The sequence below is a fragment of the Siniperca chuatsi genome, linkage group LG19 (genome assembly GCF_020085105.1).
Source record: "Siniperca chuatsi isolate FFG_IHB_CAS linkage group LG19, ASM2008510v1, whole genome shotgun sequence".
Classification (NCBI taxonomy): domain Eukaryota; kingdom Metazoa; phylum Chordata; class Actinopteri; order Centrarchiformes; family Sinipercidae; genus Siniperca; species Siniperca chuatsi.
The window spans coordinates 26932805-26947804 of NC_058060.1; the positions used below are offsets into that span (position 1 = coordinate 26932805).

At 51.1% G+C, this 15000-nt stretch overlaps 2 protein-coding genes across 3 annotated transcripts in view; both read left to right on the forward strand.

Annotated features, from left to right (window-relative positions):
• The window catches only part of LOC122866737 (guanine nucleotide-binding protein G(olf) subunit alpha-like), a 28942-nt gene extending 27569 nt beyond the window's left edge, over positions 1-1373 (forward strand). The window contains exon 13 of the mRNA XM_044176775.1: positions 658-1373. Within this exon, the coding sequence (XP_044032710.1) occupies positions 658-804 (147 nt within the window). The 3' untranslated portion in view covers positions 805-1373. The remainder of the gene's footprint in view (positions 1-657) is intronic.
• Positions 1374-3266: 1893 nt separating this feature from the next.
• zbtb14 (zinc finger and BTB domain containing 14) overlaps positions 3267-15000 on the forward strand; it is a 15552-nt gene continuing 3818 nt past the window's right edge. Inside the window, exons 1-9 of one of the 2 annotated variants that reach the window (XM_044176777.1) lie at positions 3267-3583; positions 7499-7687; positions 8783-8953; positions 11087-11182; positions 11277-11420; positions 13511-13755; positions 13855-13940; positions 14108-14247; positions 14449-14544. In XM_044176777.1, coding sequence (XP_044032712.1) covers positions 7499-7687; positions 8783-8953; positions 11087-11182; positions 11277-11420; positions 13511-13755; positions 13855-13940; positions 14108-14247; positions 14449-14544 — 1167 coding nt within the window. In that variant the 5' untranslated portion in view covers positions 3267-3583. Of the gene's footprint in view, positions 3584-3661; positions 5603-7498; positions 7688-8782; positions 8954-11086; positions 11183-11276; positions 11421-13510; positions 13756-13854; positions 13941-14107; positions 14248-14448; positions 14545-15000 lie in introns of those variants that run through there. The other variant, XM_044176776.1, reaches the window with a different exon arrangement.

The following is a 15000-nucleotide window of genomic DNA, read 5'->3' on the forward strand; positions in this document are numbered from 1 at the left end:
TTCCACGGTGACGAGTACGAACGCCTGGCAGGCGACATGGAGGGAAAATCTAACCCGCAGAGACGACCACCTTGACCTCCGGTGGCTTCAGGTTAGACTTTGGATTCAGTCACGCCAACGTGAGCTCACCGGGCCGAGCGAACACGAACGCAGCTCGAGGCGACAGCTAGCTCGCGCAGAGCTAACGAGATCAGGGACAGGTGTCCCGCTGAAGGAGAGACTGCAGGGGACAGACGAGGACGAGCAGAAGATACCGGGGACGCCACCAGAGGGCGCCGCGCAGTACGATATCAGTCGGACTGAGCGTGGCTTTGATCCGCTTCATCCTTCTTCATCATCGTCTTCAGGCGTCCAGCTGACTGAACAAACTGTAAAATGTAGAAAATCGTATTGAATCCAGAGAATGAGTCCGTTTTCGGAGACGAGGCCGTGAACAGAATCTCGTCGTTTCAGCCTCTGAGGTGCAAAACAAGCGGCGGCGTGACGTCGTCAACCACGGCGTGACTCTGAGCAGCCTGAAAGTTCAAACCGTGTTGACAACATTTTAGATTTGTGTGTAAATTCCTTTGATGGTTTGTTTGAAAGTTCAGTTTCCTGTTCCTGTTGTTGTGATGTCATAGTGATGTCATGTGTCTCTCTCTGACCCGTCTCTCTCAGAGGATCAGCACGGCGAGTGGCGATGGGAAACATTACTGTTATCCTCACTTCACCTGCGCCATCGACACAGAAAACATCCGCCGCGTCTTCAACGACTGTCGTGACATCATCCAGCGTATGCACCTGCGGCAGTACGAGCTGCTCTGATTGGCTGCCGGGGCGCTCACCTGGCCCCGCCCCCCCTCATGGACTGACACATGTGACCTGAAGAAGCTGATCTAGAAGCTAATCTGATATCTAATCAATACTGATAGACGCTGATATATTTACACTGATTATGATCCGTTATAACATTTATCACTGCAGTTATTTTTAAATGGGCTTTAATTGATTAGTGATGATTGATTATTAATTAGGACAGAATGAGAGAATCTCTTTCCTGCCTTTTTTTCTTTATCCCTGTCTGATGCAGGGGATTGTGGGTAGTGTAGTTCTGGCGATGGACAGGAAGCGTAGCGTGTGGATTTCCTGCCGTTGCCACAGCAACAGTCAGACTGTCATATGGGAGGGGGCGGGGTTTAGACATATTCTAATTTAAATATATTTTTTCATGTTTCTGAACTTGGTGAAGAATATTAATATTATCTTTTCCCTGATTGGCTGTTCTAGACTCTGATGTCATTGTACGTGTTGAGGATTTCTAGAGTTACTCGCTAAGATCGAACATTTATACGAACAGTTTTAACGACGTGATATTAAAGAATTTTTATGCCAAAGCTTTGACTTCTTGTTGTTTCTGGTTTTCTGGGTGAAGAGGCGTCGGAACAAAGAGCCCTGAACGTAAGAAGCGCGGCTGATTTCCTGAACGTCGCTCCGCTGCTCAAACAGAAGACAGCGGCAGGACAACAGGTGGCTCCTCAGTTTTGCCTCACAGGCTACATAGGGAACACCTGCAGACACTACTCAGGGCAGAAAGAGTACTTCACCTTCTGCGTGTTTCTGCAATAAATCACTTCATCTGAGTTTGTATTTACAGTTAATATTCTCAGAAAAGACGAGAACGGAGCATCAGTCAGATAAAACGGTGTTTATGCTAACAGAATTATGGGAAAGCCACTTTCTCTGTACATTATCTGCAGTATATTCCCCTCTGAGCACCAGTAAAGGATTCATTGATCTTATATTTCATGTCAGCACAAATAAACATTATATTCATACAGCCCTTTTCCTCTTCAGCCGGTCCAGCAGACCAAAGACCGCCGCTGTCCAAACTGTCCGAGTCACACCTTCAGCAGAAAGCTACACTGAAGCTAAATACAGCGAGCAGTCGCGAACTGTCGTCACGTTAGGCTTTAAACGCCTTCAGGCCGTCTCTACGCAACACGTTTCTCGGTGAAGTCGATTTTAAAGGGTTCGTGGCTTTCACCCGAACTTCATTAGTGTCAAACATTAAAGGCGTACTTGAGACTTTCACTTCAGGCAAGGAAGTGAAAACTTCTTCCAACAGGTGATTTATCTGCACGTGACTTTCAGAGACGACTGAAACGCGGGGCGGCGTGTCGAGGGTTCACCGGCCGCTGCAGGTCGGAGGGCGGCGCCACAATCCTCCGTCCTGTCGGCCTTCATGTTTCCAACAATAAAGATGGGGGTGTTAAACTTCTTTGGGCCGATCATTAAACTCATCACCGGGTCGTCGGGACACGTTTCATTTGGTCAAATGTGCTAAATGATGAAACTGTTTATGTTTCAATAACTATTTGGTCTTCATCCTAAAGTGTTGGTTAATGTACTGTCACTTTAAGAGGCCGCATTATAATCGGTTGGATTATTATTGTCAACGGACGGGACTTGCTAGCTGGGGGCAGTCGGGGCTCCACGCCCGCCGTGGGTGGAGGAGGCCGAAGCTAACGGCAGCACACGGTGCTAACGGTGCTTTAGCGGCGGCGTTGTTCCGCCTTTACACGAAATGAGCTCAGAACAGAAACGGCATCTCGCCGCCTCGGACCGCTCTGCACGTGTAGCCATCGCAGCCAACTGACCACGGGACAAATGAAGCGAACGAGGCCGTGAGGCAATTCAATTTCATTCAAAAACTTTATTAGACAATCGATGTATGTTTGTGCACCAGTGAGCTGATTTAAATGACACGTTGCGTTACAGGACCCGCTAATCTCGATAGCAGGATCGATAAGCTCGGGCCTTGGTGGTTTTCGGGTTTGGAGAAATTTGGAACCGGGTCCTTATAGAAACCGGGTCTCGATCCCCATCCCTTAAAGGATACCACGCCCCCCTCCTTTTCATGACACCGGCTTTTCCCTCCACCTTCACAACAGCTGTAACAACAAGGTTTTCTAGTACAACTCGACCCCCGTTCACTCGCTATGGGACACGGTGAACCGCTTTGCAAGGCATTATGGGATTCCCGGCGACGCGGGACTGACCAGTGATGCAGAAATTAAGTCAAAAGACGAATATTTTAATTTTATGCAAAAAGACAGACAAATGACAAGCGGCGGGAAGTTTAGTTTACTGGAAGGCGGTTTGTTCGCTTCTTCACCTTTAAGGTACAGACGTCACGTGACGAAACTTCCCACACTGGGCCCTGAAAAAGTGATGTCACAGCTCTGATGCAGGTAATCACTAAATATGGATCAGGGCCGTCTCGAACTAGTTTGTAGTCTGGAGGAAACTCTCTCCGTTTTGATTTATGTTTTTAGGGAAGAGCAACCTAACCGTGCTTCCCGGTTTCAGAGGCCCGCTCACAGGAGGAGGGCGCATGCGTGAGAGGTAGTGATCCGTCTCGCCCACAGAGGATCTTTGGCCCGCCGCCTGCGTGCCCCTGCAGTGTGTGCGTGCTGGCGCAAAGCGCGGCCTTCCGCTCTGTGCTCGTCCTCATCAACAACAACAACAACCGGACAAAGTGTGTACCGGCTCCCGGTACGCTGACACACCCGGAGGACCACACTCGCACCGGGCCACTGCGACGGTAAGAGCACGCTCCCCTGGCTCGCGCTCTCCGCTTCCCCCCGCTGCGGCCGCCGTTTCCGCGGGGATGCCTGCGCGCTCTCGAGCCGTTCATGGCCGCTCGAGCCCCGTCTCGTTCGTGTTGCCGAGGCCGCGGCGCCGCCGCTGCTCGCGTGCCTGCGTGTCGGTCCCGGGGACGGCGGAGCAAAGGGTCCGCGAGCTAGCACGCGGCCCGCTCACCGTCCGGCCGGTGATGTCGTCGGTCAGCAAGTTTACCGGAGAAAGTGTGTGTGGGGGACAGTTCGCGGATAAACGCCATTTTGTGTCTGAGCGGAGCAGCAGGCCAGGCTGCCCGCCATTTAACAAAAACCCGAGTTTCACCAAAAACATCAAACACGCTGCATCCGTTACACACCGACATTTCCTCTAAACTTTCCGGTTGTCAAACACCGCCGGTGAGCTCGGCGTGTAAACACCGGTCACCTGTATTATCACCGGGAGGCCGCTTTATCCGCCGGTGACGTTGATGTTGTTTAATGTTTAAATAGCATGTTAGCTACAGGCTAACGTTAGCCTCGCCGGTAACCACAGCTGTCGTTACACCGTCTGAAAACCCCGTTAAACCGTTGTTCTCCCGCTAATACACTACCTGGTTTACAGCTAAAACGGTTTAGTCCGGATCTGATCGGCTGCTCTGCAAAGTTAAAGTTAGCCTCGCAGCTGCTAGCCGTTGGCCTAGCCCGCTTCAGTCCGGAATGAACTATGGTCAGAGTAGAAACGGGACTCGGTGTCCGTTACCGGTCCAGGGTCAAGCCCAGACTGAGGATGTTTACAGATGAAACCCGGTCTGTTCGGGAGAATAACGCCAGTGTGCTATGCTAACAGTTAGCCTGCGTGCTGTCTGTCCCCTCGGTTCACTTATTTGCATCGTGAAGCGTGCACACGCTCCGGTGCGCGTGTCCGCGGTAGAAGAGGTACATGAACTGTTGGGACCGGACCGGGCACCGACAGATGGGGGGCTCTGCCGGTCTGCCGCTCTGCCAGGAGCCTCCAGCAGCTGGGCTGATGCTTCCTCCTCAGCAGCTTGTGAACATGCTGTCGAGGCTTTTCCTTCACGTTTTGTTACGAAGCCCAAAGTCCACCCAGAGGGAGCGACCTGCTCCTGAGCTGCCTGAACCCGGCTCCACCGTGGTCCAGCCCCGTAACGCATCTACGTCACTATGTCACGCGCGTCATAAAGCACGAATTCCACCTAAACGTGACGTTAACTAAGGCTGGGCGCCGTCCGGCCGCGGGCGCGGGGCTGTTCCTGCGATGTAGAGGCAGAGCGCAGTTAAACCCTTACCTGTGAGGATAAATCCGTTACAAATGAGGAACCTCCCACTCTGTGGCGCCTCGCCACGCAGCGATGCACGCGGCGTTTAGCTCTGGAGAGGGAAGTAAACGACAGGAGGAATGTAAATCTAAATAACACTTAGAACATTTTATTCAAATCTAATCTCGGCCTCAGCCGATCTGTAACGACTGCTGACGTTACCGTAACAAAGCCGTAACGTTTGTTCGCCTGCCAAGCTAACGTTTGATATCGTAAACCTGAGCGAGCTGTCGGTCAGAAAACAACAGACAGAACTTAAATCTAACTCTGAGTTATACTTCTTGTTATTAGAGACGGGTTGTTGAGTCCGCCTGATTAAACAAAGATTAAAAAAAAAACATTGTTGTGACCGTTCCAGCGCTTTGCATTGTGGGACGCAGGACGCGGGGTAGACTGGTCCGATGCACTAGCTTTTGTTTGCATGCTACACACAGGTCAGGTACTGCTGGTAAAGTGGGCGGTTTCGGGTACAGCCATAGTTACGGCTGAACTGGCTTTGTTTTGGATCACGCTACCCTGCTCGTCAGGACCCGCCCTCCTCTGCTTCTGATTGGCTAGCAGTCCTTACCTCGGTGCCGCCCCCAACAAAGATCCAGCAGGAGCGAGACGCCTCCCTCGGTTGCTAATACGGAGCATTCAAGACGAGGCGCTGCAGTAATGAGCAGTGTGAGTAAAAATACGGTGTTTTTTGAAAGTTAGACCACGTCAACCTGTTCTGGTTCAACCCCAAAATAAAGTGATGAGTACGACCGCTTTAACTCGCAGATCACCTAAACGGGAGGATCGGTAGATACCGAGCCGGCCTTCCTAACTGCAGCATCCTGTCGCAGATGTTGAAGCCTCTGAGCCTCCGCAGGAAGTAGCCTACAGCCGGCTCCGGCCCTTCTTAGTTAGGCCCCTGTGTTCCCAGTCCAGCCCGTCGTCCAGGTGCGCTCCCGCGATTTACAGGAGCGAACCACCTCGACGTCCCCCCCCTGGATGGATAAACAACACTCGAGTTAATTTCCATTATCGGGATAATCGAGGAACTTTAAAAAGCGCTATATCGATTTCCTGATTTATTTTGAATTGCCGAGGTTCGGCACGTCTCGCTCTCCAGGCAGCGTTCAGGCTTTTGTACTAAAACGGGTCCAAAGCAGGACAGTTGGACTCTGTGCCACAGCGCCGGTTGGACTTTTATTTTTGTTTAAAAAAACACTGGAGTTATCGTTTGTCGGGAGTAAATGAAACATACTGATGAAACTGTTGCACCGTTTGACAAGAAATACAGGAATTATCATGCAAGAAAGACCCACAATGTTTCTATTATTTACTTATTTATTTATTTATTTCTCCTGTATTGGTGCAGGGGGACCTTATGATTTATGACGACCTTATTTAAGACTCTTTGATGTTCACTAAAGACAGACAGCTGTCTGTCCGTCCGCGGGTCCACTGCAGACAGGAGCTGCTGACTGCTGGTTCGGCTGCTGACACATTCAGACCAAAACTAAGAACTTTGAGCACGATTACCCCCCAAATAATAAAGAATAGTAATGTGAAAAAAGCAGCTGTCCCGCACTGCCGAGGTCCGAGGGTTTGAATCCCAGTAACACCGCCTCAGTCCTGGAGGTCTGTTACATCAGTGATCCTGATCCTGGTGTCATCAGAATCAGAAATCCTTTTATTGATCCTGAGGGGAAACTCTGTTCCAGCAGCTCGCTGTCCGTCAGTCACACAGGAAGAGAAGCACTGAGCAAATCAAATATAACACTATAATACAGGCAAGATAAATTAAGTACAAAGTGGGTTTACCGGTTGATAAGTGTGTACGGTGTAATTATACCGTGGTCATGATTTAAAGTGTGGCGAATTCTTTTAAACGTCCTGCTGGCTGAGACAAAGCAGCCGCTCCAGAGGACAGACGGAGGGACTGATACCGGCTGATGTCTGAGTTCTTCATTCTGACCCCAAACCCCTGAACACATCTCCGGCACAGACTTCTGCCTTACTTTAAGATCTGTAGACCGTATATAAAGATGGCCGCCGCGTCTCCTCTTCCTCCCGCTGGACTAAATGAAGCCAAAATATCCGGATACGGCAGCTGCCATCTTGCACGGGGACGTCATTCAGAGCTAGAGTCTGCGCAGTAGTGATCGGGGTGGAGACGCGGTATCGAGGTCCCGCCCACACACCCGGCCGACCCAATCGCAAGCCGGCGTCAGCTGTCAATCATGGTGTGAAAGCCCATGAAATAACTAATTAAAACCAAACTTATCAGAGAAACGAACACTTGAACAAACGTCAGAACGACCTAAACTGACAGAAACCATCTCTGGGAAACATTTATCTGACGTGTGCTTTGAGTTTTTAGTTTGGTTCATGTCCCATCTGCTAACATGGAGGGGGCGGGGCTTATGACCTGTACTGCAGCCCGCCACCAGGGGGCGATCCAGATGTTTTGTCATCTTTATATACACTCGATGGTTTTAACCCACTGACGGCAGGAGACACACAGAAAATGTTTGGTGATTCGGGCGAACTGAGCCTTTAATCAAACACCTGGTGTTTTTACCTGTTCAGATGGCGGAGACAGTGAAGTACGTGGACGACGAACATAAGAGCATCTTCCTGAAGCTGCTGAACGAGCAGCGACTGGAGGGCGAGCACTGCGACATCGCTGTGGTGGTCGAGGACGTCAAGTTCCGAGCTCACCGCTGCGTGCTCGCCGCCTGCTCCAACTACTTCAAGAAACTCTTCAAAAAACATGAGGTGCTGTTTAAATACTTGCAAATACCTCAGATATACTACACGTACATAAATGTCTGTACCGACTGCCACCTGTACCGACTGCCACCTGTACCGACACTGACCTGTACCGACTGCCACCTGTACCGACTGTCACCTGTACCGACTGTCACCTGTACCGACTGCCACCTGTACCGACTGTCACCTGTACCGACTCTGACCTGTACCGACTGCCACCTGTACCGACTGTCACCTGTACCGACACTGACCTGTACCGACTCTGACCTGTACCGACTCTGACCTGTACCGACTCTGACCTGTACCGACTCTGACCTGTACCGACTCTGACCTGTACCGACTCTCACCTGTACCGACTGCCACCTGTACCGACTGCCACCTGTACCGACACTGACCTGTACCGACTCTGACCTGTACCGACTGCCACCTGTACCGACTCTGACCTGTACCGACTCTTACCTGTACCGACTGCCACCTGTACCGACTGCCACCTGTACCGACTGCCACCTGTACCGACTCTGACCTGTACCGACTGCCACCTGTACCGACTCTGACCTGTACCGACTCTGACCTGTACCGACTGCCACCTGTACCGACTGCCACCTGTACCGACTCTGACCTGTACCGACTGCCACCTGTACCGACTCTGACCTGTACCGACTCTGACCTGTACCGACTGCCACCTGTACCGACACTGACCTGTACCGACACTGACCTGTACCGACTCTGACCTGTACCGACTGCCACCTGTACCGACACTGACCTGTACCGACACTGACCTGTACCGACTCTGACCTATACCGACTGCCACCTGTACCGACTCTGACCTGTACCGACTCTGACCTGTACCGACTCTGACCTGTACCGACTGCCACCTGTACCGACTGCCACCTGTACCGACACTGACCTGTACCGACTCTGACCTATACCGACTGCCACCTGTACCGACTCTCACCTGTACCGACTGCCACCTGTACCGACACTGACCTGTACCGACTCTGACCTATACCGACTGCCACCTGTACCGACTCTCACCTGTACCGACTCTGACCTGTACTGACTGTCACCTGTACCGACTCTGACCTGTCTGTCTCCCCTCAGGTGGACAACTCTTCGGTGATTGAGATCGACTTTATCCGCTCTGATATCTTTGAGGAGGTGTTGAACTACATGTACACGGCAAAGATCTCCGTCAAGAAGAGAGACGTCAACCTGATGATGTCATCAGGACAGATCCTTGGCATCCGCTTCCTCGACAAACTCTGCTCTCAGGTAACACTCAGATAACACTCACACAGGTAACACTCAGGTAACACACACTCAGGTAACACTCACACAGGTAACACACACTCAGGTAACACTCACACAGGTAACACACACTCAGGTAACACTCACACAGGTAACACACACTCAGTTAACACTCACACAGGTAACACACACTCAGGTAACACTCACACAGGTAACACTCGGGTAACACACACTCAGGTAACACTCAGTTAACACACACTCAGTTAACACACACTCAGTTAACACTCACACAGGTAGCACTCACACAGGTAACACTCACACAGGTAACACACACTCAGGTAACACACACACAGGTAACACTCACACAGGTAACACTCACTCAGGTAGCACTCACTCAGGTAGCACTCACTCAGGTAGCACTCACTCAGGTAACACACACTCAGGTAACACTCACACAGGTAACAGATACTCAGGTAACACTCACACAGGTAACACACACTCAGGTAACACACAGTTAACACTCACACAGGTAACACTCACACAGGTAATGAACGCTGTGTTCAGGGACATCTTCAGGTCATCAGAAGTTCTACTTTGTTCTTCGCTCTGGTTTATTTTCCTGGTAAGTCAAAGATGTGAATCTAAAACGCCGTGTGACACCTGAACACACCTGTCGCTGACATCAGTGTGCTGATTGTAATGTAGCAGAAGACGCCTGCTTCAATGCAGAGCAGACTGTACGCAGACAAAGACCGGTCGGAATCATATGAATCTAATACGTAACTCCCAAAACTCCCACGTTAAAACACAGAATACATCATATATATATATATATATATATATATATATAGTCCGCAGTCCCCTCTTTGAATCTAGACTGGCGTTGTACAGGTATAGAAAATCAAATACCGATCTGCAATTGGTTGCTGCTTCAGTGTGTCGCTGCTAATTTGCATAAAGTTCAGCGCTGCTGCCACGGCTTCTGCAGCTCGTGAAGCTCGTGGTGTGAGTGCGGTACGGAGGCTTCTGTGGTTTGTGGATCCCAGACCGAAAGTGTTGCTGAGTGCCTGTAGTAGTCGGTCCAGCTCTACCTTTTGTAGGATTTTGATACAAAGGTCAGTTTGGAAATTGGACAAAGTTTTTTTAAGTCTGTAGGATCTAAACCGGGTCGCTCCAGCAGCTCTTGAACACAAGTGGTTTTAAGAAGATCTCCAGGGGCCGGAGAGCCGTGCAGGATCAAGGGAGGGGCGAGGGAGGCCGACTGCAGAGGGGGGAGGGGTGGTATTTGCCCTAACGCGATAACTCTTTTCGATGAAGAAGGTAAGACTTTTGTCCCAGTCGGCTGGAGGTGAATCGTCTGCAGTCGGGGGGTCCTGGTCCCTGGCTTTTACTTTACAGGTGTATGAAGTTAGTTCGTTCCTTGAGCAACGAGAAATGAATTTACTGGACTTCCACCTGCGTTCAGTCTCTCTACAGGTGCTTTTAAGGCTTCCCCGTTCATCCACGGGGCTTTCTTAAAGAGACAGTCCACCCCAAACACGTATTTCTCCTCTCACCTGTAGTGCTGTTTATCCATCTAGACTGTTTTGGTGTGAGTTGCCAAGTTCTGGAGAAGATGTCTGCATTTTTTAAATATGACGACTCAAAACAAACCTGTGGATCATCTCGAGCAACCGGGTCCTGATTTCTGCGAAGAGACGTTGCTGTTTTTCTGTCCCGTTAGATTATAGATCCAGAACTTCTCAGTGAGGGAGGAAGAGTACATGTCAGTTTTTAAACCTTTATGTGGGATAACCATGTTAAACTAAATATTAATCACAGAGTATTTTTACTCTGCGCACACAAAACGTGTCTGGACGGGAACTTTGCAAAGTTAAAATCATGCTTTAGTGCGTCGGCCTGTCAGGCGGCGGCGTTGGTGCCAACGTGGCGTGAGGATGTTTCCTCAGCGGAGACGGGATCTGTTGAACGTTGTCCAAAACCTCTCACAACTCAGTGCAGTGAAATGTCCTGATGTGACATCAGTCACTGCTGATGTCACTGATGATGTCACCAGGTCCCTGACGCGTGACCGCACTGTGTGTCTCTGTTTGTCGTTTACCTGTCAGTCAGGTAAAGCTGCTCCTCCTGTGTGACGATGCGTTCATGTGTCCTCAGAAACGAGACGTGTCATCAGAGGACAAAGAGAAGTTTCCCTATGACATCGTAAAGATGGCGCTGCCGCCCGAGGCTCAGCTGGCTGCTGACGCTGAGGTACAATTACACCAATCGGTAAAATCAGTGATTAATGATCAATCACAGCAGCTGTAACATTGTATTCTGTGTGTGTGTGTGTGCGTGCGCGCAGGTTCTCGGGGAGCATGATGACACGCCTACCACAGATGACCTCGTCGAGGCGTCAGCCAATCAGGAGCTAGATAAGTCTCCCAGTGCAGCGCTGCGTGTCCAGGAAGCCATCCTGAAAGAACTGACCAATGAGGACGTACACAAGGTACACGCACCCGTGTTTGTCTTTCTGCACTTGTGAGGAACCTCTTTGCATTCCCGATGGGGCCGAACGAATTTGAAAAAATGTGTAATTGCGATTATTTTGACTGATGTTGCAATCGCAGTACGATTCGCGATATTGGAGGTAATGATCATTTTTACATCATTAATCTCATTTTCATTGAAAAACATTAAAATGATTCTGGTGCGGTTTCTGTTCTGTACCGAACAAAGATGTTGAGTCTGTCGAATACGACGTGTAGGCGGGCCTAACCTGAGCCTGAGCCTAACCTGAGCCTGAGCCTAACCTGAACCTGAGCCTAACCTGAACCTGAGCCTGAGTCTAACCTGAGCCTGAACCTGAGCCTAACCTGAGCCTGAGCCTAACCTGAACCTGAGCCTAACCTGAACCTGAGCCTGAGTCTAACCTGAGCCTGAACCTGAGCCTGAGTCTAACCTGAGCCTGAGCCTGAGTCTAACCTGAGCCTGAACCTGAGCCTGAGTCTAACCTGAACCTGAGCCTGAGTCTAACCTGAGCCTGAACCTGAGCCTAACCTGAGCCTAACCTGAACCTGAGCCTAACCTGAACCTGAGCCTGAGTCTAACCTGAGCCTGAACCTGAGCCTGAACCTGAGCCTGAGTCTAACCTGAGCCTGAGCCTGAGTCTAACCTGAGCCTGAACCTGAGCCTGAGTCTAACCTGAACCTGAACCTGAGCCTAACCTGAACCTGAGCCTGAGCCTAACCTGAGCCTGAGCCTGAACCTGAGCCTAACCTGAGCCTGAGTCTAACCTAAGCCTGAACCTGAGCCTAACCTGAACCTGAGCCTGAGTCTAACCTGAGCCTGAACCTGAGCCTAACCTGAGCCTGAGCCTAACCTGAGCCTGAACCTGAGCCTGAGCCTAACCTGAACCTGAACCTGAGTCTAACCTGAGCCTGAACCTGAGCCTAACCTGAGCCTGAGCCTAACCTGAGCCTGAACCTGAACCTGAGCCTAACCTGAACCTGAGCCTAACCTGAGCCTGAACCTGAGCCTGAGCCTAACCTGAGCCTGAACCTGAACCTGAGCCTAACCTGAACCTGAACCTGAGCCTAACCTGAACCTAACCTTCACCTGAGCCTGAGCCTAACCTGAACCTGAGTCTAACCTGAACCTGAGCCTAACCTGAGCCTGAGCCTAACCTGAACCTGAACCTGAACCTGAACCTGAGCCTAACCTGAGCCTGAGCCTGAGCCTGAGCCTAACCTGAACCTGAGTCTAACCTGAGCCGAGCCTGAGCCTAACCTGAACCTGAGTCTAACCTGAGCCGAGCCTGAGCCTAATCTGAGCCTGAGCCTAACCTGAGCCTAACCTGAACCTGAGCCTGAGCCTAACCTGAACCTGAGCCTGAGCCTAACCTGAGCCTGAGCCTAACCTGAACCTAACCTGAACCTGAGCCTAACCTGAGCCTGAGCCTAACCTGAACCTGAACCTGAACCTAACCTGAACCTGAGCCTGAGCCTAACCTGAGCCTGAGCCTAACCTGAACCTAACCTGAACCTGAGCCTAACCTGAGCCTGAGCCTAACCTGAACCTAACCTGAGCCTGAGCCTAACCTGAGCCTGAGCCTAACCTGAACCTGAACCTGAACCTAACCTGAACCTGAGCCTAACCTGAACCTAACCTTCACCTGAGCCTGAGCCTAACCTGAACCTGAGTCTAACCTGAACCTGAGCCTGAGCCTAACCTGAGCCTGAGCCTAACCTGAGCCTGAGCCTAGCCTGAGCCTAACCTGAACCTGAACCTGAGCCTAACCTGAACCTGAGCCTGAGCCTAACCTGAACCTGAGTCTAACCTGAGCCAAGCCTGAGCCTAACCTGAACCTGAGTCTAACCTGAGCCTGAGCCTAACCTGAACCTGAGCCTACCCTGAACCTTAAAACCAAGTCTGAAACTTCAGTTTCACTCCTTTGAAGTAGTGAGGACCGACCAAAATGTCCACTGTCACTACTATGGTTTAACGCTGAAATTGGTCTTCACAAAGATAGCAATACAGGCCCACACACCTAAGGACAGGTAAACAGCACATGTGACCACACCTGTGTGACCTCTCCAGGTGACCTGCTATGACCAGGATGTGGTGACGGAGATGGAGGCGGAGCCTAAAGAGCTGGGGGCGGAGCACCATGCCACCCAGACGCTGACGTTTGCAGACAGTATGGGGGAGGTGAAGGACGAGCAGCCGCCTGGCTGGTCGACGGCGACGACCGACATGAAGTTTGAATACCTGCTGTACGGACACCGAGAGCAGCTCGCCTGCCAGGTGTGTGGGAAGACGTTCCTGGACGAGAGCAGACTCAGGTACGTACAACACACCTGACCTACACACCTGGTTAACACACCTGATCGACACACCTGGTTAACACACCTGATCGACACACCTGTTCTCTCTGTCTTCAGGAAACATGAGAAGCTTCATTCAGCAGAACGTCCGTTTGCCTGTGAGATCTGCACGAAAGCTTTCACCACCCATGCTCACCTGAAAGGTAAAAACACTTAACACACCTGTACTCAGGTACGTTCACCTAGCTCTGATGTCTTCAGATAAAGAACAGTATAAAGCTTTAGATATTACAGATGATGGACATTTTACAGATGATACATTTTTCACCGAGGCAAATTGTTTGGCTCCACCCTCACCTGTGTGTTTTAGAACACCTGAAGATCCACACGGGCTTCAAACCCTACAGGTGTGACGTTTGTGGGAAATCGTTCATTCGAGCTCCAGACCTGAAAAAACACGAACGAGTTCACAGCAACGAGAGGCCGTTCGCCTGCCAGATGTGTGACAAGGTGAGCTCACCTGTCTGCCTCTCTCCTGCCTGTCTCTCACCTGTCTGTCTGTCTGTCTGTCTCTCACCTGCCTGCCTGTCTTTCACCTGCTTGCCTGTCTTTCACCTGCCTGTCTGTCTCTCACCTGTCTGTGTCTGTCTGTCTCAAACCTGCCTGCCTGTCTTTCACCTGTCTGTCTGTCTCTCACCTGTCTGTCTGCAGGCGTTTAAACACAAGTCTCACCTGAAGGATCATGAGAGGAGACACCGAGGAGAGAAACCGTTCGTCTGTCCATCCTGCACCAAGGCCTTCGCCAAGGTACTACTACTGCTACTACCACTACTACTACTACTGCTGCTACCACTACTACTACTACTGCTACCACTACTACTACTACTGCTGCTACCACCACTACTACTACTGCTGCTGCCACCACTACTACTACTGCTGCTACCACTGCTGCTGCTGCTGCTGCTGCTGCTGCTGCTGCTGCTGCTGCTGCTGCTGCTGCTGCTGCTGCTGCTGCTGCTGCTGCTGCTGCTGCTGCTGCTGCTGCTGCTGCTGCTGCTGCTGCTGCTGCTGCTGCTGCTGCTGCTGCTGCTGCTGCTGCTGCTGCTGCTGCTGCTGCTGCTGCTGCTGCTGCTGCTGCTGCTGCTGCTGCTGCTGCTGCTGCTGCTGCTGCTGCTGCTGCTGCTGCTGCTGCTGCTGCTGCTGCTGCTGCTGCTGCTGCTGCTGCTGCTGCTGCTGCTGCTGCTGCTGCTGCTGCTGCTGCTG